At 46.8% G+C, this 27,865-nt stretch overlaps 1 protein-coding gene across 4 annotated transcripts; it reads right to left on the bottom strand.

Moving 5' to 3' along the window:
• Positions 1-3,019: 3,019 nt before the first annotated feature.
• Noct (nocturnin) lies at positions 3,020-23,590 on the bottom strand. Of its 4 annotated transcripts, none has more exons than XM_021196123.2 (3): positions 23,242-23,590; positions 6,748-7,017; positions 3,020-4,968 (listed from the first exon to the last, which is right to left on the bottom strand). In XM_021196123.2, the coding sequence occupies exons 1-3, from the start codon at positions 23,423-23,425 to the stop codon at positions 4,133-4,135; spliced, it is 1,290 nt and encodes a 429-aa protein (XP_021051782.1). In that variant the 5' UTR covers positions 23,426-23,590; the 3' UTR covers positions 3,020-4,132. The 4 variants fall into 4 exon arrangements, with proteins under 4 accessions (XP_021051782.1, XP_029393547.1, XP_029393545.1 ...); XM_029537687.1 differs by lacking the exon at positions 23,242-23,590 and adding an exon at positions 16,693-16,873 and having other exon boundaries at positions 3,044-4,968; XM_029537685.1 differs by lacking the exon at positions 23,242-23,590 and adding an exon at positions 15,113-16,663 and having other exon boundaries at positions 3,044-4,968.
• Between the last annotated feature and the right edge of the window lie 4,275 nt (positions 23,591-27,865).

Genomic DNA, 27,865 nt, shown 5'->3' with positions numbered 1-27,865 from the left:
TAAAAATTCTGTGTATGGGTGCTTTGTCTGCGTGGCTGTGTGCACTTACTGGTGCCAAGGAGGCCGGAGCGGTCCGGTCCACCGCAGCTCAGGTTACTACATGGTTGGGAGCTGCGCTTGGCGTTTTGTACCTGCTCCTCTGGAAGTGCAGTCACCACTCAACTGCTAAACCGTCTCTCCAGGTCTCATTCCACAAACTTAGGTAACGATGCTTTAAAAAAAAAAAAAAAAAACTAGGTTGATTTGATTCTTACTACTTCTGAGAGTTACCCTCAAATTTTACCTCTTAAATACTTCATCTTTCAAAATGAGTATTGTGCAGTTATCTTTTGGTCAAGACCCTCAAACTCCTTTTTCAGAGGTACATGCTCTGTCTTCGTCCTGAGCCACACAGAACATATACAGAATTTGGTTAACAGCTAAAGGTGCTAAATTTTAAGCAGATACTTCCTTTTGCATTCAGTTAGTTGATTAGAACTCTCTTCTAAAAGCAACAGAAAAAGTTCTCAGGTAAACATCTAAAATCTAGATTTGCAAATGTAACTCCAGCTTTCGGACTTCAACCCTCTGAATGATAAGTCAATGTAATATGTACCTTGTGTCCAGCATTTTTGGAGAAAAGCCACAAAACCATGGCTTGATGCATTTTCCAGCCTTTCCAGGACTTTGCACTGTGATGTGCAGTCTGTGTTTACTCCTTAAGTGACTTTTCCAGCATTCTCACCAGATGGCCGTGTACAGCTTCAGAGACCCCAGGCTGGACCCTTTGCTACAGAGGATCTCACTTAGGCAACCATCCTTGTGTGTCTCAGGAAGAGGTGCCTCCTGTCCATCAGCATCTCTTTCCCTGGCCCAATAGTTAACTCAGTATTTTTTACCAGGCCATTTTTTTCCTCAATGGGGAGCCAGCCTGCAGTGCTCATTGAAGTTCACCAGTGGCCTAGTTTCCAAACACAATTCTGAAAACGTTTTTAAAGTTAGAGCCTGTACATCCATGAAGGACAAGGTTCAGAAGTCAGTTCCTCTCTTGTCATGAGACTCAGTGACAAGCACCTTTACCTAGTCTTCTCAAACATTCCATACAACATTTTTACACATAATTTACTTTTACGTGTCTGTATATGTTGTATACCACATGTACGAGGTGCCCTGAAGGCCTGGAGTTGGCGCTCCTGGAGCTGCCATGTAGGTGCTGGAGACCAAACAAACCTGAGACCCCTGCAAGAGCAGCCCATGCTCCTAACCCATGAGCCATCTTTCTACCCACATACTTTCACCCTTGCCTCCCCCATCAAATCTTGTGCCTTAGTTTTGCTTCCCAAAGTCAATTTGGTTTCCCATGACATGCCTTTGGCTCTCGGGTCTGGTTTGACTTCCAACCAAGGTTTTGTCTGTAGGGCTTACCAGTGTAGGAGGGGTGAGAGGAGTTAGTGCGTGCTGCACAAGCAGGCACGACTGAACGTTTATTAGGGATTTCGTTAGGAAGGCTGTTCTTCAGAGTTGCCCATGGTTTTTGTTTTTCCTTACCAAATCTTGGTCCAGACTAGATTTTGACTCTTACTGGCTCCCTTTATTGCCACATCACACCTCTTCCCGAGTGCTGGATTAAACTCTCATTCCCTGTAGTATAGCGCCTGCCTTCTGCCAGGGATCTGTAAGGCTGTCTCAGACACATTGTGCACATCTAGCCATTCTCCCAAGTCCTACTGATGGTATCTTGTGCGTGCCTGCCTTCACTCCGATAAGGTCTGGCTCTATAGCCCAGGTTGTCAGAAAACACATCATCCTTCTGCCTCAGCCTCTGGAATACTGAGATTCCAGGAAGCTAGTGTGCCAAAAAGCCAAAATAAATAAAAGTGGATTTCATGACACCATTGTGATTTCTCTAAATTCAATAGCATCCTGCCCACCTGTGTCTTTGCTAGTGTCAAGACATTTTCTCATTGAGACATTATATCCATGGCATCTCCCCCCCACCCCCTCATCCTTACTTTTCTTACTGGGTGGGAGTTAAGCATCAAAACAAATATTCCCATAGTAGGCATTGGAAGCCTTACTCAGGTGGGGAATGCCTACTCTGAGGCTGGGGACTGGCATGTTGGGAAGGGGAGCTAGAGAAGAACCAAGTCTGGTCTTGGAGAATCAGGATGGGCAAAGCTGGGTGTGGAGGCTCACACTGTAATCCTAGCCTTGGGACACTGAAGCAGGAGCACTGCTGCAAATTTGAGGTCATCTTGGGCTACATAGCACTAGGCCAGCCTGGGCTACAAAGTGTATCATATATATATATAAAAAAAAAAAAAAAAAAAAAAAAANAAAAAAAAAAAAGGGTTGGCAAGGATGATAAAGCAAACATGCCAAAGATGATAAGGGGTGAGAAACAAGGACATTACTAATGGCTGAGCCACTGACTGTAAATTTCTGTTGAACAACCATCTCTTATTTTGGCTTTTAGAACAGGATATTTTGGCTTTCAAATATCCTAGGCTGGCCCTGAACTTGCTTTGTAGTGGAGAATGGCCATGAACTGATCGCCCTGCCTCTTATCTCCCAGAGCACTACCATGTCCTGCTGGTAGTTATGTTTTTCTTGGTGGTGGGGGATAAACTTGGAGTCTTACATGAGCTAGAGAAGTGTTTCACCACTGGCTACCTTTGCTCCAAATGGCCTTGAACTACTGTTACTCCAAATCCTGAGGCTGTAACTTGATTGAGTCCCCCATAACTGAGTCAGGCCTTGTGGTAAAGTACTGTTGGCCCCTGGTGAGCGAGTGTCTGCATCACGCCCACCAACATCTCAAGTGCTCCAGTACAATGGGGAGACTAGCTTGACCTTGACCTGGGGGTGGAATGCAGGGGTAAGCCACTTTGGAGGAAGGGCTCCACCCTTGGGACCAAGACACCCAGAAGCTTGAATGTGTAGTTACTTCTGTTAACTGTTGAGATGAAAATTCAGTGTGTGACACCATTATGTTACAAGATCCAAACAAACTCCCCGATTCCTTTTAGACAAAAGAGACAAGATATTAAAAGCACTCTTTGTAAGTCCATTTATTAATCTTAAGTAATAGAACTCATACATTAAGATATTTACCATCTTACCACGGGTAGGTTATTTTGTTTGGAAGAGGCTTCAACAATTGAAAGAGAACTCCAGGTTATCTTTTTGACTCTTACATTTTTCTAGAAATTTTGAACCCAATATGGCTGTCTCTGGGGCTTTTTCAAGAAAGGGTCTTGACATAATAGCCCAAGCTGGCCTCCAAGACGTGGGCTTTCTTGTTTCAGCTGAATGTTGGGCTCACATGTCATCTTGATATGATTTCTCACTAATATTCCTAGCAACTGTTCCAGAACTGTTCCTAAAGCTACTTATAAAAAGCACATTCCAGAAGAAGTGTTTGGAGTAATCTTCACATGTCTACCAATGTCATCACAACAGAAAAGGCACAAGTACCTAGCAGTGACTAAACAGTGGAAACTAAAGAACTGAATGCTACAGAATTTCTTTAAAATACAACAGATAAGTCAAAGGCATAGCAAACAGGGATTATTTGTGAAGAATGTACACACACAGTCACAAATCCCTCAGGGCTAAATGGTTCCTTAGTGTAACAGTGATTCTGTTAGATCAGCAAATAAAAACATTTTTAATTTTTAAGGAATTAAGACTGTACCTGCATGGTTCTAAAATGTCCACAATGCTATATAATCCACTTTATTTTACATTAAGATATAAAAAAATAAATATTACCATGCATTTTTTCCACTGACATTTAAAAATCCCACAAATAAATAACTTGAAATGATGTCTAGAAAACTTCCTACATCTTACTTTAATTCTGAAGGGCTTACAAACTGGGTTTTTATAATACACTCAACTAAAAAACAGAAAGCCTATGCTACATAATGCCCCTAAATGGTAGAGGATGGTACACAAATGAACAACAAGCTCAAACTGGAGTGCAAACACCTTTTCAATGCAGGCTTTAGCTGGAAAGGTTTGTGAACAATGTTTTTTTCAAGGGCATGCTGGAAATGATGGAGAGTAGTGGCAGAAACTGGGTGTTCTTTTCCAGGCAACTTCCTATCCTAGTTCAGTTCCCCAAAACATCCCTGGTTAAGACTTGTGATTAAAAGAGCTCATGGGGCTCCTCGTTAAAGCTGAAGTCACACACCAGTGACAGGTGGTCCGAGGGGTAATGGAAGGATGGGAGCCGGTTGGGCCCAATCTGTTCTTCAGTGAGTAGATCCAGGGCGGACGTGACACTCAGCGCGTGTCTGGAGTACCAGATGTAGTCCAGCGTGTGGCGACACTCCCCTGAGGTCCGGATCTTCCAGGTTGTGTAGGGAGGCTCCGACTGTCCGTCGGGACTCAGCAGCTTGTAGGCACTGTTGAGATTGAGGCTGGAGGAAGCAAAGTGTTTGTAGACCTCTTCAGTTGGCTCTGCGTTGAAGTCCCCGCAGACTATCAGGGGGATCTTTGCTCCCTGTGTGATGTTTTGCAGGTTCTGGAGGAGGTCACAGCCCTGAGCTGACCGGAACCGCTCCCAGCCAGTGCGGGCTTTTAAGTGGGTGACAGCGATGCAGAACTGTCGCCCAGATTCCTTGCACTCCAGGGTCTGTGCGATGGCCACCTGATTGGTTTTTAGGGTCATGGCTGTCAGCCTAATATTGGTGCTGCTGATAAGCTTGAATCGGTTTTGGAGAAAAAATAAGGCACAGCCATCTGGACCGTTGTTGTGTTCCACATCTAGACATGGTGACCAGGGTTTGGGGAAAAACGTGCCTTGGTAGCCCAGTCTACTGAGGAGCGGCTGGAAGGTGTCAAAGTAGTGGTCCACTTCCTGGAGGCATAGGATGTCTGGCTGGTAAGCCAGGATCTCCTCCAGGATCAGGCACTTCCTCTCTTCCCATTTGAGCGCTTCCACAGGGCACTGCACAAAGTTGTCTTTGCCTTCTCCGAGAGCTGAAAAGGAAAGCCAAACATCAGCTTCTACACACCACGCCCTCAGAGACAATGGGGAAGCTTGGTGTGGTGCTGTACACCTTTCATTTCAGTACCGTGAAGGCTGAGATGGGTGGATCTCCCTGACTTCATACATGCTGAGCCCCTGACTAAAAAGGAAAAGAGAAAACAGGAAAGAAACGACAAAGAAATCTAGTGGGTAGAGGCTTGAAAGTCTGACATTTGCCTCGGATGCTGGGGCAGGTTTGACTACGCTGTGCTAACACACCCAGACGAAATAACCTCACTCTACCTGCTGAAGCAAGCAGCGGGGCCTTTATATGCAAAAATATTTCATATAGCTGTCTTCTAGGATATCAGACTTTTGCTTTTAGGTTTACAGAAACCGTTCTTCCCGGTCCTGGGGATATAAAAACTTGTCAATTTAAATACACACTAGTTGTAACACTGACTGTAAGAAAGCCAGGTGAATGGATATAAAGATAGTACTCAGAATGAATGGGACAAATGAGTAGCTTTTTCTCCTTATGAATGAACAGAATCATTCTCCAGGGGATAGTCAAAGGGCAGTCACTCAGGGTGGATGTGGGTGGATCTAGGTCAACATACATGATACTTATATATGATATTGCCAAAGAATAAAAAATCTTTTTTAAAAGAAAGATTGGTGAGTTGTGGCAGCGACGACACACACACCTTTCATTCTAGCACTCGGAGGAGAGTCTAGGGGATCCCTGAGTTCAGCCTGGTCCACAGAGTTAGTTCCAGGACAGCTAGGACTACACAGAGAAACTCTCTCTCAGAATAAAAAACAAAAACAAAAAACAAAAACCCAAAGGAAAGCCGGGCGTGGTGGTACACATCTTTAATCCCAGCACTCGGGAGGCAGAGGCAGGTGGATTTCTGAATTTGAGGCCAGCCTGGTCTACAAAGTGAGTTTCAGGACAGTCAGGATCACACAAAGAAACCCTGTCTCAGAAAAAAAAACCCAAAGGAAAAAAACCCCCTGTCTATGTCTAGCTAAGGGGCACAGGAGTAAGCACTGAGAGCTGGTGCCTGCAGAGGCCATCCAGAGGCCAGAGGCGGGGCATCCCCTGAAGTCCTTTGCTGTGGGAGGGAGGTGGTAATCAAAACTCCAGCCCTCTGGAAAGTGTTCCTGCCCTTAACCACTGAGCCATCCCTTCACCTGCAAAGATACCTCTGTTTACAATTCAACTACTAGATAAAAGACGCTACCACATAAAAATGACTGGTGAGCCTACTTTATAAATCAGCAGGTATAATAAAAGGGGCCCTTTAATGCCACAATTTTGTTTGTTTGTTTGTTTTTAAATTCTCTCCTCCCCTAAGGTAAGGTTTCTCTGTATAGCCCTGAGATTTCTCCTCCTCTGCCTCCTGGGTGCTGGGACTAAAGGCGGATGCTACCTCCACTCAGCTGCCACAAATAAAAATTTTAGGAAGTGCTAGAAACTGGTCAAGCAGTATCTCTCTCTGGTTTTGTTTTGAGACAAGGCCTCACACCACAGCTCAAACTGCCCCCAGTCTCTGGCAGGCATCACGGCACATGGTCACCACGGCCATCTACAGCTAGTCTCCACTGCTGTCCCACACACTGTCCCTACCGCCCATTCAGTTTGTAGCCTGTACATGCTGTCATAGACTCAGGCTGTTGGCCACAGAATGCCTAAGGTGGTCCCGTCGAGGTGCTGAACAGAAAGCACCCGTCACTCATCCCTCCACACAGGAGGGACTGGGAATGCACAGCAGCACCAGGCATACCTTGGGCGAGGATGTTCCACTGCATGACTCGAATGGGAGAGTGGCTGCTGGAGCAATCTGTCCTCAGGTCCACAAAATCCCTCTGGTACCGGGGTGGCCGAGTGTGCAGAACAGCCCTGCATTCCTCAAGAAGTTCCTTAGGATCGATGGGCTCCAGATGTTCGGGGTCAGCTGACACCAAGTACTCCGGGTGCTGAGCAGCTGCACTGCTGTTGACGGTCTTGGCAAGAGCACTGTAGAGTCGACTGGTGCCGTTTCCCATGGAACTCACTGCAGGAGAGAAACAGTTCCACAGTCAGTCAGGGCCTTCACTGTCCCTCTCCTGTGGGAGTCAGGGCCTCACTGCCTGCGGGTATCATGCCATCTCTAGGAGTGAGTAATGGGAGCTTCTGGCCTCCAGCGCCTTACACGGGCAGGTAATTTAAGTATTGCTGTTAACTAATCTCTTGCAAAACTAAGCTTGTTCATGTAACCTCAATAACCTCTTGTGTTTACACACCCACCCAGTCTTATACAAGCATCCTTTAACAAAATACACATTCTTCTCCCAAGTTTTTATCTGTAAGAATTGGTTTTTATGCCAGGCAGTGATGGTGCACGCTGCACACCTTTAATCCCAGAGGGAAAGAAAGGCAGGCAGATCTCTAAGAGTTCTAGGCCAGCCTGGGCTACAGAGGGCATCCCAGGACAGTCAGGGCTACACAGAGAAACCCTGTCTCAACAAACCAACAACAGAACCAAACACTCCAATGGTTTTTGAAGGGTGAATGTAGAAAGCCGAGGTCCTAGCTGTGTCATCTGAGGGGACCCCCCTGGTAGGTGGTGGGTTTAACCTTCACTTCTCTCATTTTCAGATGTTAAGTGTCCAATCAGGGATAGGGTTTCTTGGAGAATCCTGTGATCAGCATTGAACATATTCTCATTAAAAAGTACAGGGTGAGGCTGGAGAGATGGCTCAGCGGGTAAGAGCACCGGCTGCTCTTCCAGAGGTCCAGAGTTCAATTCCTAGTTGTGAGGGTACCAGTGTGTGCAGGTAACTGGGGGGCCAGAAGAGGGTCTGGGCTCCCTTGGAACTACAGTTCCTGGTGGTTTATGGGCTGTCCAACACAGCTGCGAACTGAACTGGGGCTTCTGTAAGTATGCACTCTTATTCACTAAGCCATCTCTCTGGTCCCAACTTTCTGTCTCTTTATAAAAAAATCGGGCTGCTGATAACAAGCAGTTGGTTCAAATTAGTGACCTGGCAGATCACAAATGTCCCCGAGTATCAAAATCAATTGGTATAGCCAAGTATCCTCTTTTTGCTAGTTTTCCTTACCTCAAACTGGTCCTCCCCACCTAGATATTCAAGCCTAAAGATTCTTTATACAAAAGTTACACTGCTCAACAAGGAATACATCAAGATCAAACACAACACAAAGGAGGGCAGAGTGAAGGGAGCACTCTATCTTAAAGCAGTGGCTGGCAGGACGGCCCAGTGGGAAAAGCCCCTGCTCTCATACCGAGCCTGACAACCGGAGTCTGATCCTCAGGATCCACATGACAGAAGGGGACGGATTCCCAGGAACTGTGTTCTGGCTTCCACGCATGCACACATGCACAGAAAACACATATAGTAAATGTTAAAAGCAACTCCTAACTGTCCCTTAGTCAGCACAGTTAGTGTCTCGACATTTCTCCTCAGAGCCAGCATATCACAGACTAGCATACAAAGTGAGAGGTTGAATTACCTGAGACCTGGCCTCAAAGTGCCAAAAATAACCAGAAAAGTCTTTAAAAAAGGCTGGCGTGGTTAAACACTCAAAACTTTAACCCCAGTGCTCGAGGTAGAGGCAGGCAGATCAGTTAGGTCCACATGGTGTAAGTTCCAGGCAGCCAGAGCTAAGCAGTGAAACCCTACCTCAAAATACACAAAAAATAAATTTAAAGGGGACTTAGAGATACAACACTCATTGTGAATACACACCACTTACTGAGTCCATCACAGTACTCTCCATCAACCCCTGCCTCACCCATACAGGCACAGGCCACATTTGCACAGGAACATCTGTTTCAATGCCCACTGTGTGTCAGACGCTACCCTAGCCTCCTGTAGACACACTGGTGACCAAACAGACCAACCCCTTGTTCCCAGGCAGCATATCTTGTAGTGGGAAGACCAAAGGGCCAGAGTGTACATTTGGTGAAAACTGCAAAGGAGAAAAACAGGAGAGGCGAGGTAGGAATCTAGGTAGCAGAGAAACCGCCTGCTTATCTGCCATGGTCCAGGAGGGGTCTTCAAAGATACAGGGGGCTCGAAAATCAGCCCAACGGATCTACTGAAGGGCAGTCTGGACAGAGGGAGAGCACGTGCAAAAGAGAATCCAGAGTTGATTATCCAATTTAATCCCAGCACTCAGGAGACAGTAGCAGACAGATTTCTGAATGTGCTAGTCTGGTGTACACAATTATATCCAGACCAGCCAGGGCAACACAGTGAGCACTGTCTCAAAAACAAAAGGGAAACCCTACATTGCAGGGCAATACGGACAAATACAGACAGACAGAAGAGAAACATCAGAGGACAGAGGAAGGACAGTCGTGTGTATGCGATCCCGGGTACTTGGGAAGTTGAGGCAGCAGGATACAGAGTTCTAGGTTTGTCTGGATACAAAGTGAGTTTAAGGCCAGCTTGGCTAACTCCGTGCAGAGCCAGCCTGGGCATGTGAGAGGGACGGGCCCTTGCAGAGACAGTGTGACTGTTGAATCAGGTAGCTCAGAGACAGGTCTGCCTGGAATGTGCAAGGCCTGGTACTACACCACCAGTGGACTGAGATGGACAGGATGAGGCTCAGCTTGTGAAAGCCAAAAATCCACAAAGGCAAGTCCAGGGGAGAAGGACAGGGAAACGACTTGTAAAGACGCTTCATGAGGAACCCACACTGCTGACATCTGAAGCCAGATGAAGGAGGAGAGGTCTGGAATTAGTAACACAGTAAATGTTAGTGACAACAGAAATTTCTTATTTTTGGTGTCAGTATGAGAGGAGGAGGGAATAAAAGAAGTTATTTTGAGAAAATTTTGCCTAAAAAAGGAGAAAACTGTACAACTAGTCTGCACATTTTGTTTCTGAGATGTTTTTGAGATGCTGCGTTTGTGAGCGTGGTCGGGTGGGTTAACACTAAGGAGCACTCTTGGGCTTCTGGTACAATAGCCCGAGGAAGCTTACAAAACACGCATCCCTCCCCAAGACACTAAAAATGGTGACAAACTATAAAAAAGTTAACTTCAATGTTCAACAAAGACAAAGAATATACAATATTATTCATGAATGCTACAGAAGTTCAGGTCAGGACAGTGGTGGACATTCTTGCACATAGAAACAAGACTAATTAAGTTCCCACGCATAACTCAGTCCTGATGGCTTCATTGTGAATTTTATTATTTACATGTGTAGCTAACTATTTTGAAAGGCTCAGGGTTTAGTGGGGCTTATAGCTGTTAATAGGCTTACTATATTTAGTAACTAGCGACCATGATCCCCTTCAGTATGCAAACAGTCAAATCAGTGTAGAATGTCCATAAAATAAAACATTATTAGTAGAAAGGAGCATGAGCTACTCCTAAAAGGATGCTCTTAGATGCATTCTCTAAGTGACAGAAAGAAGCCAGGCTCTACAGTTGACTGTGAGGCTGCCTGGAGGAACCACAGGACAGGAAACTGGAGTTTGCAGGAGTGGTGACTGCTGGGGCAGGACAGGGAACTCCTAGAGCAGTCTGTGCTCAGAGGATGGTGGGTATGTGCGCTGAGGTTTGAATGAGAATGGCGAGCGAAGCCTCCTAGGCTGGAACACGTGGTCCAGTTGGCAGAGTCAGGAAGGGCGAGGATGGGGAAGTTCGGCCTTATCGGAAGGGGTGTGCCACTGAGGCGGGGCTTCGAGGTTTAAAAAACAAACAAACAAACAAACAAACAACCCCACCCCCTCCATGTTCCAGCATGCCCTATCTGCCCATTGTTTGAGGTTTGGGCAGTAAGCTCTCAGATGTTTTCCCACCATGCCCCACTCCACCGTCATGAGCTCTAGCCCTTTGAAACGGTAAACCCAGTTAAACACTTTCTTTTAGAAGTTGCTTTGGTCATGGTTTTTCATATCAAACTCCACAGAGGCAGCCATAAAGAATGAATTCGATTCATGTACATTTAAATATTAACTGGCAGTTGGAGACTTCACGAGGACTTGACCAAGGAAAATGACCAGCTCTCGGGCAGCCTAGGAAGGGGGTTATTACCTCTGGAAAACAATGGTCAACAACAAAGCACAGGGATTAAAAAAGAGGAGCTGTGATCACGCACACTGTATTCCACTTGGTAAAGTCCCTTCTCAGAGGGAAGGACCTAATAACCCAAAAGCCACTGGCTTATAAAAAAACAAAACAAAACAACAACAAAAGGGTGGGCGGGCGCAAGTGTCACTGGCTAGAAAGGAAGACGAGACCGACAGGGATGCTGTAGCAGCAGCGGGAATTCAAGCTTACCTTCCTGTGATGTACAAACATGGATGCATTACAGGGTGTGTGTGTGTGCACAGGCTTGTGTGCACAGACAGAGACATACATTCCTGGGAGCTAAGACACACAGCATATGTGGCACACATGTTTAATGCTAATCTCAAAATCCAACCCACCTGGGGTGTGAGGTATGTGGTGTTAGGAGATCTGGTTTTCAGTTAGGATGATTTGTTATTCTTGGAAAGGACCTGGCTTCAGTTCCCAGACCCATTATGTTCTCCACTGTAACTGCAGTGCCACTACCCCAGCCCACCCAAGAAACCTGCTGGCACAGAACTGTAATCCTAATAACTCTAGAAGCTGAAGCAGGGGGATAGTGAGTTGAATATCTGAGTAGCCAATACAGTAAGTTCAAGACCAGCCAAGGCAATTTAGTGAGACCCTATCTCAGTAAAATTAATCAAGGCAGGGGCTAAAACTCAGTGATGGAGCATTTGTCTAGTACACCATGTCCAAAGCCCTAGGTTCAATCCCCCAGTACAACAAACAACCAACTCAACCGAGAGGGAAAGTCGTACAGGGTGGCCCCTATCTGCCTGCACTAGGCTCCCAAGGGTTGCTGTTACAGGTATGAGCCACCTTGTTCAGCTAAAAAGTAAACTTCTAAGAAAAGTGCAGGAGAATATCTTGTCTGTGAGTTAGGCAAAGAGTTCTTAAACACAATACTAAACAAGCATAACAAAGCAATCGGAGCCTAAGAACCTATGGACGTGCAAATTTAAAATGGTATTTATTATTTTAAAAAGTGAAAATTGGGTTACCACAGTAATTTTACCTACAATTCAAGAGAAATGAAGATTCCAAGATTAAAGAGAATATCTCAGAATTACCATCTGAATACAGGTTAAGTATGTCACAGGCTGCTATGAAATACAGACTATTGTGTTTACAGAACACAGGGCCTTGTCATGCTAAGCCCGTGCTCTACCACTGAGCTACCCTGCAAGGTACAAGAAGGGCTGACATGCAGACGATGGCGCTGCTTTCATTTCATCTGAAAAGCACACCCTGCCATTGTCTCCTGTGGACTAGAAGTACTTCTGCAGCCATGTGCTATGTAGTTCTGGAATTATATAGGAGAGTCAAAAGTGAACAGCAGGGAAGTTTTACGTCTCCCCTGGTTCTTAAGTGGCTTACCATGAAAGGAAAACGCTGGTTTTCATTTTAGTCACCAACGGCCTAGTGAAGAACCATCCCAACTGTAAGGAGCCTGGTGCAGAGAGAGCAGCCCAAAAGCACCATCGCTTGCAGTGCGTAGACACCTAAGGACTGAGCACCTTTAAGTAGCATATCCCTGGCCCTAAACATGCTGACATCACAGACCCATGATTCACCAGCCTGGCTCACTGTTTAATCATGGGGAGCTTCAGAATTATACCCGGGTGCTAAGCCTACACTCCTGATATAACCCGAGGGTGTGGACTAGTTTTGGGGAGCACCTAAAACTTCACAACACTCTACAAGCAAGGCTGAGATTTACCAACATGCAAATCCTAAAGAAATCCTGCCCTTTCTCCTACCTTCTCAACTAGCTAGCAACCAATTTTACAAATATTTCTAACAGCTGTCATTACATGGTAGTTTACACTACCATCTAACTACATTTTATATGCTATATCTCATATTTTTATAAGTTCAGGATTATTATAAAGATAAAAAAATGACTCAGATCTAAACATTGCCTAAATTTTGTTTGTGTTTTGTCCTAGTTAGGGTTTCTACTGCTGTGACTAAAAAGCGAGTTGTGGAGGAAAGGGTTTATTCAGCTTACACTTCCAGGTCAGTCTCACTGGGAGGAGGTCACCATCGGATCTTACGCATGGCTTGGATCTGGAGGCAGGAGCGGGTGCAGAGGCCACGGAAGGTCACGTCCTGCTTACTGGCCTGCTTCTTATAGAACTCAGGAGTGGCACCACCCACTATGGGCTGGGCCCTCTCCCATTGATCACTAGTTGAGGAAATTGCCTTCCAGCGGGGTCTCGTGGAGGCATTTCCTTAACTGAGGCTCCTTCCTCTCGGATGGCTTTAGCTTGTGTCCAGGTGACACACAAACCAGCCAGTGTACATTTCAGGGGGTGGGAAGCGGCAGGGAGGCAGGTGGATGGCATTCACCTGTCTTGTCTTGATGCATCATCTAATTACTGTTCCTCAGAAGATCTGGCACTCCCGCAGTGCCATAAGGTCAACAGCAGCCCATTTTGTATTCCTGGATATGAGTTCAAAGACAACTTGGGCTGTCTCAAAGGAATTCAGAGAGTTTGGGTTCTGGTGACAGGATTTCTTTGTGTAGCCTTGGGTGTCCTGGAACTAGCTCTATAGACACCAGGCTGGCCTCAAACTCAGAGATCCCCTGCCCCTCTCTGCCTCCAGAGTGCTGAGATGAGAGGCACGGACCACCTTACCCTCCTAAAGAATTTAATGAAGTTTGTATCACTGGGCACGTCTGTAAAGAGTGCTTCAAGTTCAAGGCTGACCTGGTCTTTACAGTTTCAGGCCAGCTGGGGTTACACAGCTAGACCCAGTCTCCATCGCCCCACACTACATTAAATAGAAGACCATATCTAGCTTTATCTAGACCTTTCTCTTCAGAGCTAGAGACTGAACCCTGCTAGGTAAGTGTTGGACTGAGCTGTCACAGCTCCTGGCTGGGACTGGGACTTTAAATAAGGCAGCTTTATATTTCTAACTACATCAGTGGGGGCAATCTCATAGCTGAGATCCACACTGCAGCTCCCTAGTCCCCAAACAGTCCTAGCCGCAATCAGAAGAAACAGCTCCTCAGCATATTCTCTTCTAGTTACCCAGCAGCTACGCATCGCCAACTATCTGGTCAGTGGACGTTTCCCAGTCTGAGTTTATACAACACAATCCAGCTAAAATAATAAGCAAAATCCAGGAATGTCTTAGGCACGCACCTAGGGAGGTTTGGAAGCTGAGCAACCTTAGACCTAGGGAAACCTGGAACAATGAAATGCACACCAACGCTGCATGACAAGGACCAGCAGCCCAATGCTGCCACCTGCTGGCCATGCACTCAACTACCTCTAAAGGTTAAGATGAGCTCATTCTCTCAGTGGTTTACTAGGGTGGGTTCCTGAATAAATGTGGCCGGCTACCTTCAGGGCAATTAAGTGAAAGTTCATACAAAATGACAGGGAACAGCCGGATGTCCACTAGACTGAATACTTAGTACACTTTGAAGGAATCAAATATTCAAGCACACGCGCCTAGGTCTAGCTCTTTTTTTCTTTACCAGACATGCTTTTCTAAACTTCAGTTGTCCTTGGATATTTGAGCCATTTTTCCTTTCACATCCCAAGTGCTGGGATTAGCAGGGTATACCATATCCTGGGCACGGGACAGCTAGCGTGAGGGTAGGGATAGTACACACTGTATAGTGCTTTAGAAAATGCTAATAGGGCTGGAGACATGGTGGTAGAGCACTTACCCATGATGGCAAAATAAATAAATTCTTATCAGCAAAGTACATAGTCTTTGGCAGGCTGCCCTCAGTTTAACTTTACCCATGAGGACATAGTTTCACAAGTTTAAATGCTATATAGTCCAGTGGTGAAGTGCTTGTATTGTATGAGTAGGACCCAGAGTTCAATCTCTAGCACTATGCTTACATCAGTTATAGCTCTGTGAGACTGAACAGATATACCTGAATGATTCGCGGCTCTCTAACATTTAAAGAGCAGGCTGTTACAATGCCAGACTATGTGTTCCCGTTACTCTTCCAGCAATCCCCAAGTCACCATTCCATATGTGGACACCGATGTTAGGAGACTGTAGCTGGGACCCCGAAGAAAGTTACCTGAACCCTGGACTGCTGAGCCGCAGCATTTCCGGCAGCGCTGACTATTGCAGGGAGAGGCTAGGCACACACAGCGGCCCAGACTGTGTGCCAGGAATCGTCAGAGGTCAAGTTTCACCGCCTCCATCTGCCGACGTCACTGCCGTCAAGGCACACACACTGGTACAGCACACACTGTACAAAGCAGTGTCATGACCCAAGTGGCATTTCCAGAGATAGCCAGTGAAGGTCATGACTCTCCATCTAATGTGTCTAAAAATACAAACACCTAGCACAGTGCCATAGTCCACGAAAAGCAGGCAGAAAGTCAGAGGCGAGGCGAGGTGAGACAGCCAGGGCATGTTCCAGAAAAGGCTGAGCCATATTTTCAGTCATGACAGCACTATTAGAAAATATCTGTAAAGAAGTCCTTTACACACACCAGGACACGTTCTCAAAAACAAATAAATTAAGATTTACTTTAACATGTTTGGTGGGCAATTGCTTATCACCTGGCCAACTGTTTCCCTAAGCTGGATTCTAGAATAAAAGCTCTGAAGAGATACGTGGAAAAGCCCGGCACAAGCAGTCTGGTGCCATCACATCCCCGAATTAATAAGACCCGAGATGCTTTAAAAAATGACCTGTTCTTACAGCTGTGAAAAGGCCCAAAGGAATATTCTGCTGACAACACAGAGTTCTTTAGAACAGGGTCCACAACTATGGTCCAAATCTACTGGTTCCCTGGCTTTGTGCTGTTGCTAATCTATGAAACACCATTAGTTTCTTCTATATTGATAAGTAGTTGAGAAAAATATTTCAGGACACATGAAAAACAACAAAACCAAATTCCAATGTCCATAAAAAGTGCATATATTATATACCACCTGTGGATACTCATACCCTGCAACTGCAGCGGTTAGACATGGGCCAAGAAGCCTAAACATTTACTAGGTGGCTCTTCAGAGACAGTCTGCCAACTCATGTTTAAACCTTTATTAAAATGAAACTGTCCCTGGGAATGGTGGTTTGTATCTTTAATCTCAGCACCAGGAAGGCAGATGCAGGCGGATCAGCTCCAGGCTAGACAGTGCTGCTTAGGTTAACACGGAGCTGGTCTTAGAGACCGTAAGATAGACCGACCTGTCAGTCTGTCTGTCTCCTCGCCTGCTTTCACCCACTGCTCCCGGAGAGTTTGCACATATATGATGAAATCAACCAAGTTTTCTGTCACTTAAAAAACAAGGAAAGACAATTTTCATACAAGAATTTCCAGAGCCTTCTGGGAGTGGTAGCACATGGCTGTAATCCCTTGGGAGGGGAAGCCAGGATGACGAAGGGTTCAAGGTCGATCTTTCCTACCTAGTGAGTCTGAAGACAGCCCAGGCCACAGTAAATCCCACTGTGCTGTTTGATGAGACCCGTCACAAACAATAACACAACTGAAGTACAACTGTAAGTTACTTTTAAAAATGGACACTGGTTATTTATCTGGCATAACATAAGTCACTCAGTCTGCTGGTTCTAGATCAAGATAGCAAAATGTAACATACACTGACTTTCCTTCCTTTCTAAGAATCTTTTGAGAATAAAGCACTTACATTCCAGAAAACTTAGGGCTGGAGAGATGTCTCTGTGGTTAAGAGTGGTTACTGCTCTCAGAGGACCTGGGTTTGGCTCCTAGCACACACGGCCGTGCCACAAGGTCAGACACTTGACTTCCTAGGGTGTCAGGTACACATGTGTTAAACATACATACATACATACAAACAAACAGGCAAAACATTCGTATACATAAATAAAACTAAAAAAAAAAAATTAAAATTTAAAGAATTAATCAGAAATCCAGAAGTTATACCATCAATAGAGCAAATTCTTGGCACCCATGTTGGGTTTCTTACAACCTCCAGCTCCCTGTGTGTACTCTTATAGCCTCCCCAGCAACCTACACACAAGCAAACAAACTATTAACGTGAAAAAGATATTTTAAACGTCTGCACTAGTTTCAGCCTGCCCTTTTCACTGCTTGCAGGACAGAATCAGATAAAGCTCTATGAAGAAAGTGGGTACACAACTTAGGCCTCGAGAGGCCTGTCCCCAAAGTGAGGCAGACCAGATGAGGAGCAGTCTAAGAACAAACTCCCCGGGCATGTTTACGTAGATTTCCCCCTTTGATTCACTTTGGTCGCTGTTGTTTTTAAGACGGGACCTCGTTGTGCAGTCCAGGCAGGCTTCAAACTTGAAAGCCTCTGGCATCAGCCTCCTGAGGGAGGGTGGGCTGGCAGTACCAGCTTGTGCTATCTTGCTATTTTTCCAGGGTATTTCTGAGCAGGGAAAGAGAGCACAGAAGGCAGGCAGCCTTCCTTACCTTTGGCAAGGAGAGAGGTCTCTCCACTGGCTTCCTCGTTCTACAGACAGGGCTAACTGCCACTTTCCAAACCCCTTCCAAACTAGGGCCATGCGAACTGGGAATGTAGCTCGGTGGTAGTGTCCACCTAGCATGCACAAGAGGTACAGGGTTCAAAGCCCACCACTGGACTTCGGTGTAGGAAGGGCAGATAAGAAGGACAGCACTCTATCTAGGAGCAGGGGACTTCCTAGACACGTGATCACAGTACTTCTTGCTGGTACCGGGGACTGAAGGAAGAGTGCTACCACTAAGCTACATCCCCTGACTTTATTCTATTATTTACTTTTTGAGGCAGGGTCTTCCCAGGCTGGCCTCAGACAGGCTGTGTAGAGAAAATGAACATTCTGTTCCTCCTCTCACAGGCATCTCAAGATGCAGTGAAAGCACTTTAAAACTGCCCTTTTTGCACAAACCTGACCATCTAATAACAAGCTCTAATTTTTGAAGGTGTAAGAAATGCATCAATAAAAAAAAAAAAAAATGAGGGCAGGCTTCTAAAGCCCTAAGTGAAGTGAGCCTCCTTACATCATCCACTTGGGCATGCCAGAATACCAAATGTTTGGACTCAACTTACTGGAATAAAACCAGAGTGGGCCCCTGACGCTTTTTGATAGTGCAAACAGAAAGAGTTCAGAGACATCTGTATCCTTTATCTTTCTTCCTCTGAACACCCTTGCTACATCTGAGGTGCTGAGCTCATCCTAGGAGTGCTTTAAGCCTCACTTGGGGCCCTGTAGTTTAATTCTTTCTGCAGGAAGGCTGTTTTTCCCTACTACAGAACACAACAAATGTAAGGGTTAGAGCTGGCGCTGTGTCTCAGGACTTGTCTAGCATGTGTAAGGGGAGGCTCCCAGGTCAATCCTCACACAGCACAAACCAAAGATAACCAGGACATCTTAGCTAACCAGACGGTAAGGCGCATCACTCCTAAGTTCTAACTATTTCCTGAGGTATGATAACCACCGAGGCCATGCCGCTTCTGATAGGTCAAGAGTAACTCCTAACACGTGGCTGTCAATCTCCCTTCCTCCTTATCCCAAGATACCAGGACATTGCCTAATTCTCCTTCAAGCTAAGCCCATGCTTTCAGATCCTCTCCATGGTTCCTCAAAGGTTCTAAGAAGCAGCTGGCTCAGCGGTTAAGAGAACTCCACGCTCTTCCCCAGGGCTCACACCCACCCAGTAACTCCAGTTCCAGGGAATCTACTCCTTTCTTCCTCAGGTACTGGGCATGCACAGGGTGAACAGACATATATATGCAAGCAAAAATACCCATAAACATAAAATTAGGTGATTAAAAAAAAGAAGCACCTTTTGGAAAGGCAGGTTCAAGCTTATAGAATATTCCCAGCCCCCGAAGGAATACAAGAGGCACTTGTTTGTCACTATTTACCAGGTTTCTCTTGAGGAAATCAAATCTCTAAATTTGCATTTGACAGTGAGAAGTTTGTTTTTAATGACACTGCTCTCTGTGCCCCACCACTACCCTGTCTCTCCCACTCCTCCAGTTTTCCCCCAACCAATCTGGCCATTCTTCTCAACTCCTGCTGTAATTAGCATATGGAACATTGTAACACTTGGTTGAGTGTACTGTTCACCAAAGTTTGTGGATATAGCCCTATCAGGTGACGTGTTAATCTCTTCTAGATGCCATCTGGCATTAAGACAAAGCAAGCAACGTCAAAAGATTTGTAAATCCATTCATCGATTTCCATTCTGGAGCCCTGGTCCCTAACCTAACCACCACTCACTCCCCCTCTGCATTCTAACTGTCGCCATAGAATACTACAGGAGAACGTTAGCTCTTAGTTCTCCTTAAGGAGAAGCATCTATTCTGGAGAACTTGATAATTACAAGCTTTCCCATTTCTTCTTTCTCATAAACAGCTTACTCACATAGTTAAGGGGCCTACTAAATAAAGATGTCTTTTCTACTGAGCTGGTATTTGCCTTTAAAATTGTTCCACGAAAAAAAGCACCGTGTTCCAGTGGTGGAGAGCCGTGATCCAGCCAACTCTTCATTAACTGAGGAGGAGGATCAGGAGAAGAGCATCTCCCAGCCCACAGACGACTCTGCATCCCTGAGGCACTGTAACTGTGGCAACTGTTGCCTTACCGTGGGCTGCTGTCTTGGCTTTAGAGAGGAAAGCGAAATGCTGAGATGGGTCCCCACGGTTCCCTTTTAAGCCCACATAGTAAGTCTGTAATAACTCTGAAGGTGCGCATCCTCTAAGCACTTAACTGCAAGATGCAGGTGAGACTGAACGTGTTGGTACTCACAACCTCCCAAAAAGGTGGAACAGCCTCCAGCTCCTTCAAGGCCTTTTAACAAGTTCGGGGCTTTTTAGAGACAATCTGCTTGCTTGGCCTAGTGTCCCAGGCCTATAATCCTTGCTTTTTTTTTTTTTTTTTTTTTTTAAGATTTATTTATTTATTATATGTAAGTACACTGTAGCTGTCTTCAGACACTCCAGAAGAGGGTGTCAGATCTCGTTACGGATGGTTATGAGCCACCATGTGGTTGCTGGGATTTGAACTCGGGACCTTCGGAAGAGCAGTCGGGTGCTCTTACCCACTGAGCCATCTCACCAGCCCCCCCCCCCTTTTTTTAAATAGATAATCCTTGCATTTTGTAGCAAAGGCAGAAGAATCAGTGAGTTTGAGGTTATCTACAGCCACATAAGAATGTTTAAGACCAGCCTGGGCAACATGAGACCCTTTTCTCAAAAAAGAAAGAAAAGCAACCACCACCACCACCACCACCACCTGCTTAACACAAGCAAGGATCTAGGTTTAACCCTCAGAAAGGAAAGGGAAGGTGGGGGGACTGGGGGCAGTGCAACAGTCAGAAGCACAGCTGCTCTTCTGGATCCTTCCCTCATCCCGCGCACTCCCGTCGATCATCCCCAGGATCTGACGCCCTCTTCTGGCCTCCTCGGGTACTCCCACACCCGGGGCATAACAAGCACAGACCTTTTTTTTTTTTTTTTTTTTTGAAAATAAATCTTTATTTAAAAATCGAGAAGGAAGAAATAAAAGGGATTGGAGGACTTGTTATTTCTTTTTCATAATGTGGAACCTGGGTATTCGATTTTGATTTATCAAACTCAATAATCTGAGTTCTTGAACAGAAATCAAGTGTTTCTAAGATACTTTGGAGAATGCTGCCCCTTCTCCAAAAAAAAAAAAAAAAAAAAAAAAGAACGCTTCTTCTCCACCCTCATTTAACGCCTTAGAGGTCCTTCTCACCTTCCCTTTCCACTCTGTTTCCTTGAAGGCTTCACCTTCAACCCTAACCATTTTCTTTTTCTTTTTCTTTCTTTTGTTTTTTTTTTAAGTCAGGGTTTCCTGGAACTCTGTAAACCAGGCTGGCCTCGAACTCAGAGACCGGCCTGCACCTCAAGCTCTATTTTCTCGTTTCAAGTCTAGCCCTGAATGCTGCCACCGTCTGAATGAACCCTGGAAGTATCAAGAGTTGTCACTACAGGTCGCCTCCACCTTGTCACAGCAAAAATGTCACTATGAGACTAAAAGGTGTTTCATTTAATGAGACAGGCCTTGGTGAAAAAACCCCTCCCACTAAAGAACACAGGACTGGAGCCACACCCTGCATCCCAGGCCGGCCTTGAATTCAAGATCTGCTCCTGGCCAGGCCACACTTTTAATCCCAGCACTCGGGTGCAGGGTTCCAGGACAGCAAAGGCTACACCGAGACTCTCAAAACAAAACAAAAAAAAAAGAAATGTTCCAGCCTGAATCACCACATTGCTTAAATATCACCTCTTAAAAAAAAAAAAAAAATCTAAAACTCACGCCCGTTTGTTGTATGTATGTGTTGTATGCATGCCGGTTTGTTGTATGTGTGTAGGCACACATGGATGCCTGGGAACACCGTGAAGGACTTACTCCCCTCCTTCAGTCATATGGACTGAATTTAGGTCTTCAGCATCTCCACTATTTGCATCTTCTCCTTAGCCCCAAATCTCATCTCTTAATGGGAAGTAAGCTCTTTGAATAACGTCAATTTAATACATTACAGACTCTTCTACAGTGAGTGATGTGGCGTAAGAATGAACAACGAATCAATGACTGTATCTCCCCCCCAAAGCTACAGGAAACAGGAAACCCGCCTATACCCTGTGCTGTCTAAGACAGTTCAAGTACCATACATAAAAAAGCCTGCAATTCCTTTCTTTGCTGCTAGGGCCTATTGCATGTTAAAGCCCACAGTAGACCACTTCCCTACCCTACCTCCTTCCATTTATGGGTCTTTACCCATAAATCCAAGGGGTTTCAAACAACTTTTAAAGAAATGCATTAGACATCAGCCAGCAGCCTCACTCTTTGACTCCTTTACCGCAGGGGTCCTTCCTCTGATCTACATAAGCTACCTGTGCTCACAGATGTGCGGAATGGCAGATCCGGTTTCTGAAGGAGTTGGAGGGGGCTGGTACCAGCCAACCTTCCCACCACCAAACCTAACAGTGTTCCTCCTAAAGACAACCCACAGGAAAACGCCACCCGCAGCTACTGCCGGTTACTGTGATGCTGTCCATCCCAACAGTTATTTCACAACCCACCCAAGTTCTACAGACCGGGAGGTGGGGGCAAAGCCCTGGACTTTCAAAAGTCCTCCCTTCCTTCCTGCCTTTTTGAGACAGGTGTCCCCGAAGAGCTCTGGCTGTCCTGGAACTCACTCTGTAAAGCAGGCTGGACTCGAACTCAGAAATCCGCCTGCCTCCGCCTCCCAAGTGCTGGGATTAAAGACGTGGGCCACCACGGCCCTGCGATAACTAGTTAAAGAGAGCCTCATAAAACTTGGCGCCACGTGCAAGCCTTTAATCCCAGCATCCCCTAGGCCGAGGCGGGCGGATCTCTATAAATTCGAACCCAGCCTGGTCTACATAGTTATGGTCTAGGACAGCCATGGCTATGTCTTGAAAAAAAAAAAAAAAAGGCGACAAAAGACAGCCACCTATACGTTTTAATGTGCACTCTGTCCTTAAATTAATCCAATACGCTCTCAAAATGTACTCTAGTAAAATAAGGTTGGTTACTGCATCCGAATGTTAGACGGCAATGACCTAATTTGAGGTAACAACCAAATTACACTTTCTAGAAAAGTGCTATGGAATAATTGCTGGTTCTGAAGGAGAGCCTACAGAAAGTAATTGCTAGATTTGAGGGAGAAACTACTCATTTAAAAGCCATACTTGATTTGTATGTAGTTTGTGACCGTCACAATCTGCTTTTAGGCAGAAAGGAGACACTTAATAAAAAAACACAAGATGATGTATAGAACTGACTCTCGATGAAAGGCTGATTTACCAGCTTCACGCAGAGATTTAAGTCGAACTGGAAGACGACCCCTCCCCCCAAAATAAATTAATTAGCGTAAAGTATTAACCTGTGCTATTACTACCAGGGTTTTTTGAGAAGATCAGAGCCTGTAGGCCCTGCAAACCCAAGATCATGCCATTTTTAGATATTTTCCCCCTTCATAAGGATATCCACAAGCAGTCTGCAACCAAAGCGTAACCGCCCTGCATCCGAGGGTGGGGGGTAAAACGAAACAACGTGAGCGACTGGGGTCACTGTGGCCACCGGGGGCTTCAGGGAGATCAGACACGAACGCGGAAAGCGAGGCCCCCTGAGCGGCGTCCGCTCCCTCCCGACGCGACGCCGGGGCGAGCGCGGGGCACCCAGCCCGCGGCGCCCATTCATTCCGCGCTCCCGCTCACCTGTTCGGGGACGCGACCTCGCGGCGCCCGAGGCCGCCGCCGCCTGCAGTTGCGGGGACGCGGGCCGGGATCCGAGCACCGGCGGGGCGAGCGTTCGGCGCGGGCCGGGCACGAGTGTGCGGCGCAGGCCGGGGGCGTCCCTGAGCAGCAGGGCCGAGCAGAGCCGCCGCGGGCTCTGATACATGCCGGGCGCCGCCGCGCTGACGAGCCGGGCCGAGCTGGGCGGGCGACGGTGGGGTAGTGGGGTGCGGGATCGCTGCGCTGCGCTCCTTCCTCCTCGTCCCTCGGCGCCGACCGGGCGAGCCGTGCCGAGAGGCAGACGCGGCGACGGCGACGGCAGCGGCGGCTCACGGAGGCCAGCGAGCTAGCGCCGGGGAGCAACCGGCGAGCGGCGGCGGGGCGGGCGCTACCACGCGGCGGCTGCAGAGCGGGGGGATCCGCGCGCACGATCCGGGCGCAGTCAGACAGGGGACGGCTCCGGCCGAGAATGGACCGTCTGGATCAGCGACAGCGAGTGTAGATCTTCCGCGGGGCGGAGGCTGGGGGATGGCTGACGCCGCAGGGATTCGTTAGAGAGGCGTTCCGGGAGCCTCTGTCCCCTCCCGCCGGCTGCAGTGGAAGCGCCCACAGGCTGGGAATCCCGGGTTGGTGCCAGCGCTGAGTGTGTGCGAGCGCGTGTCTGGGAGAACGTCCTCCCCGAGCTGTGGGCTCCACGCCCCACGCTCCGCGGTGCTAATAGTGACTAGCCACCGGGCAGCGCCGGCTACTTGTGTGGCGGCTGCGACAAGCATCCGCCCCTCAGGCACGAGAGGCGGGAACTGACTGCAGGGCGTGGAGCGTCAGTCCTGCCAGAAGGTCTGGTGGAATTGGCCTTGGAGCTGGGCCCCGATTGGAGGGCAGGAAGTCACACCTGGGCGACCGCTCTCCAGTTATGGAAAATGAAGGCTAAGGGAATTAGGGGGAAAACCAAAAACAAAACAAAACAAAAACAAAAAAAACCCAAAAAACAAACAACTGCTTGGGATGGTCCAGATGTAATTTGGACTGTTACCGAATTTAGAGCATCACCCATCCAACAAACCACTGAAAAAGCCAAATTGAAAGTGGAATGCAGATGCAGCGGTGAGGGCGACCGCCTTTAATCTCAGCACTGGGGCAGGGGCGGGGGATCTTCAAACATGGTCTGGAGAGATCCGGCCGGCCAGAGCTAAACAGTGGAACTCTGTCTCAAAATAAAAACAAACAAACAGAAAAACAGCAAACAAACAAAAACCCCAGAACAACAAAATACAAACGAACAAAATTGAAAAAAGGAGATGTACTTAATATGTATGCCCACATGGGGAAGAGGGACAAAGAGTTAACCTCTCTCTGGGATCCCAAAATGAGATTAAAGTTTAAATAGAAGGCCAGGGGTCTGCAGGGTATGCACATCTCAACAGTCCAGGTCAAAGCGTGGTCGCGCCCACCGTTCACCCATCCTTGGATGCCATCTCACTCTGTAAGGCGATCTGACTAGATAGAACTGTGTGAACTCGCTTCCTGAAAGACCAATTCCCCCCTCAAGCAGAGGCCTTTTCCTTTTCCCGGCAGGAGTTTCCTGAGGGAAATTCCCATTTCTTAGGGGCCCATTGTTTCAATAGTCTGAGAGTCTGATGCACACACCCACAATCTCTTGAGAAAACCCTGATTTTTGTCAACTCTGTTGCAGGGATGCTAGGACAGGGTCAGATGTTCCAGGAAAAGGCTGGGGATGTTGTTCAGTGGTGGAGCACTCACACTCTCACCTAAGGGGGTATGGGGAGGGAAGAGAGAGGAGGAGGCGGGGAGGGGAGAACAGGAGGGAGTGTTAACTTTGAAAGAATGAGTTGAAGAAATACCTCAGGTAGGTTGTGTAAGGAGTGACTAACCCTAACCAGGAATGGAAAAGAAACTTTGAATGGAGTATCATCACCAAGGATTCAAAATGCTTTCCAGACCTGGCTTAAAACATCTAACACCCACAGGATGTGGATGAATCAGCTGACATCGGGACCAGGAACTCCTTAGCTGGTCATTATTAGCGTCTGAGGCTCAGTTTTCTTATCTGTACAGCAATCATCCATGAGTCATTAGGCAAGGGTCATAAGAAGGTTGCAAGTGCTTTGCAGATAGAACAAAATATAACAGGTGGTTTACAGTTTAGGTAATGGATATATAGACGCTGACTCCCTCCCTCCTCCCACCCCCACCACACACCGAATTCTCTCTCTCCCACCTTCCTTTTCTTAACTCCTGCAAGCAGAGTTTGTTAGTAACCAAGAAAGCACGAAGCAGAGGGAGCAGAGAGGGTCAACCTGAACTTGTAATAAATGAGACAGCCTTAAGGAAACTAGATACTCCATGCGCGAATTAATGAACAGAAGTTTAAAAGTAGCTTGAGTGGAAGTTTCCTGTGTGGGTAGATAAAGCTGCCCCTCCCCCCCTCCCCAAGCCATAGGTTATCAGAACGCCTGGTGCCAGCTATGGGCTACTGTACATATAGTAGCTCCTGAAGCCATTAAAACACTACAGGCAATTGCCACTCCTATTGGCTGCCTACCAGAGATAAATGATAAGACCCTGAAGTGTCAACATACGTGCTAGTCACAGAACATAGAGGAATCCAGCTGGAACCGGACTGGAAGGTTCCTCCCAGTTAGCACACACAAGGTATTATACAGGCTGCCGGAGCAGGGGAAGGGGTGAGTGGGGGGCACTTTATAATCAACAGCCTTTGCTGTGGACCCTATGTGCGACAATACCAACTGACCAGACAATAACCTCTTGGTACAACGAACGTGTCAGGACTGTTACAGGGGTAACCAACCATTTTCTGATTGGCATCTCGGCCTGCCCTATAGGAGGGAATTCATTTCTGCTATGGTGAGCCTGTTCCAAAGCCCAAAGTAGAGTCCAGTAGGTCAGCTACTTCCGTTGTTTTGATAAGTGGACATGATGTGCCTTTCAAATTACCTTCTAGATAGCAATGTTCCTGCCCGTTACTGCTGCCGTCAGCTTTGCCGAGAGAAGGTTCTTTTTGCGGTAGTCAGCGGTGACTGCAGACTCATAACTAATCAAAGTACAGAGGTTAAGTGATTCTTGAGTGCCCAGTCATAAACAGGACAGCTGTCGCATGTCCTCCAACATCCAGGGGACATTAGCAGATGGATAGAGAGCAAAGAGTAGCCAGGCATGGTGGCACACGCCTTTGATCACGGCACTTTGGAGGCAGAAGCAGACAAAACTGGGAGTTTGAGGTCACTTGGCTTCTAGAACAAACGCCCAGACAACCTGGGCTAAACAGAAAAACAAAGTCTAAAAAAAAAAAAAAAAAAAAAAAAGGGGTGGGGTGGGGTGGGGTGGGGTAAGAGGGCATGAGGAACTCTCCTTGAATGACATAGTCGTTCGACTTTGGGAACTCACAGATTACTTGCAGAAGATAGGGCCAGTCAACACTCTTGTGCAAAGAGCAGGGGCTTTGGAGGTCCTAGTCCTCCTTCAGGGCAGAGAGGCAGTTAGGTGTTGATGGGGGAGGGAGTGACATTTTCTTCAGAATCCTGGCAAGGCACTCACCTGTGCTCCAGCAACAAAGCAATTGTTGCTACTGTAAACAACCCCACTGAGGCTCAGTGGGACCCAGAGAGGCACACAAACACGGCAGGAGAAGGAACAGTTATTAGGAGAGACAACAGAGGAAGAGAGGATAGGATGGGATACACCATGTACATATATGGAAAGTATTACCATGTCATGAGGAAGCCATTGTATCAGCAACCTCGAGGGTGAAGAGACTGAGCTGAACAACTGTGTACTGATGTGTCTATCCCGTGTGTGTCACTGTTCATAGTCACATACTGGGAAGGATGTCCTGAAGTTGAGTACGGTTGAAGCATGAACAAGACCCCGCGCGTCACACACAAAAATATGCATAGTGAGAGCAGAAGTTCCTGGAGAGAACCTCGGTTTACAGGAAATGTCTGCATGGCGTGGAGAGGGAGGAGCGATGCAAGTCCAGAGCCAATCACCTCCTGCCATTTTCAGTCTCTTTAGTACCGGCTTCTGTGACCTAATCTCATGTGACCATTAAGTCCTCTGGAATGTAGACACATTCCTAGCACCCATTAGTCAAAAGGCTAAGAATGCCATTCAGATAACATCTGAGGCAAAGCCTCCGATTTCCCTGCCTTTCTTTGATCCACCTATCTGATATTTTCGCCATTGTATTTGAAAAGTGACTTGATTTCTAATTCCTTTTGTTTGTTTGTTTGTTTTTTTACTGTAAAAGTTCACTGGACTGACTGTTCCCACATTAGAACACGGAGTATGTGGGGAGCCTAAGTCTGTGTTCCTGTGTCACGGACACTTATGCTTGGCTCCAGAGTAGAGCAATCTGTGTTCCTGTGTCACGGACACTTACGTCTGGCTCCAGAGTAGAGCAACCTCTTACCCTCTTTGAGATGAGAGTTGCCTTTTTAGGTTGACAAAATTCACAATGTAATCAAGGTTTAGATCTGTCATGGTGGTGCATGCCTCTAATTCCAACACTCGAAGAGGCAGAGGTAGGCAGAGCTCCGTGACTTCAAGGCAGCCTGGTCTACTTAGC

This window comes from Mus pahari, chromosome 4 (genome assembly GCF_900095145.1).
Source record: "Mus pahari chromosome 4, PAHARI_EIJ_v1.1, whole genome shotgun sequence".
NCBI classification, from domain to species: Eukaryota; Metazoa; Chordata; class Mammalia; order Rodentia; family Muridae; genus Mus; species Mus pahari.
Note: the sequence above shows the minus strand (reverse complement) of the source record. Positions and strands in the feature narration are given on the sequence as shown.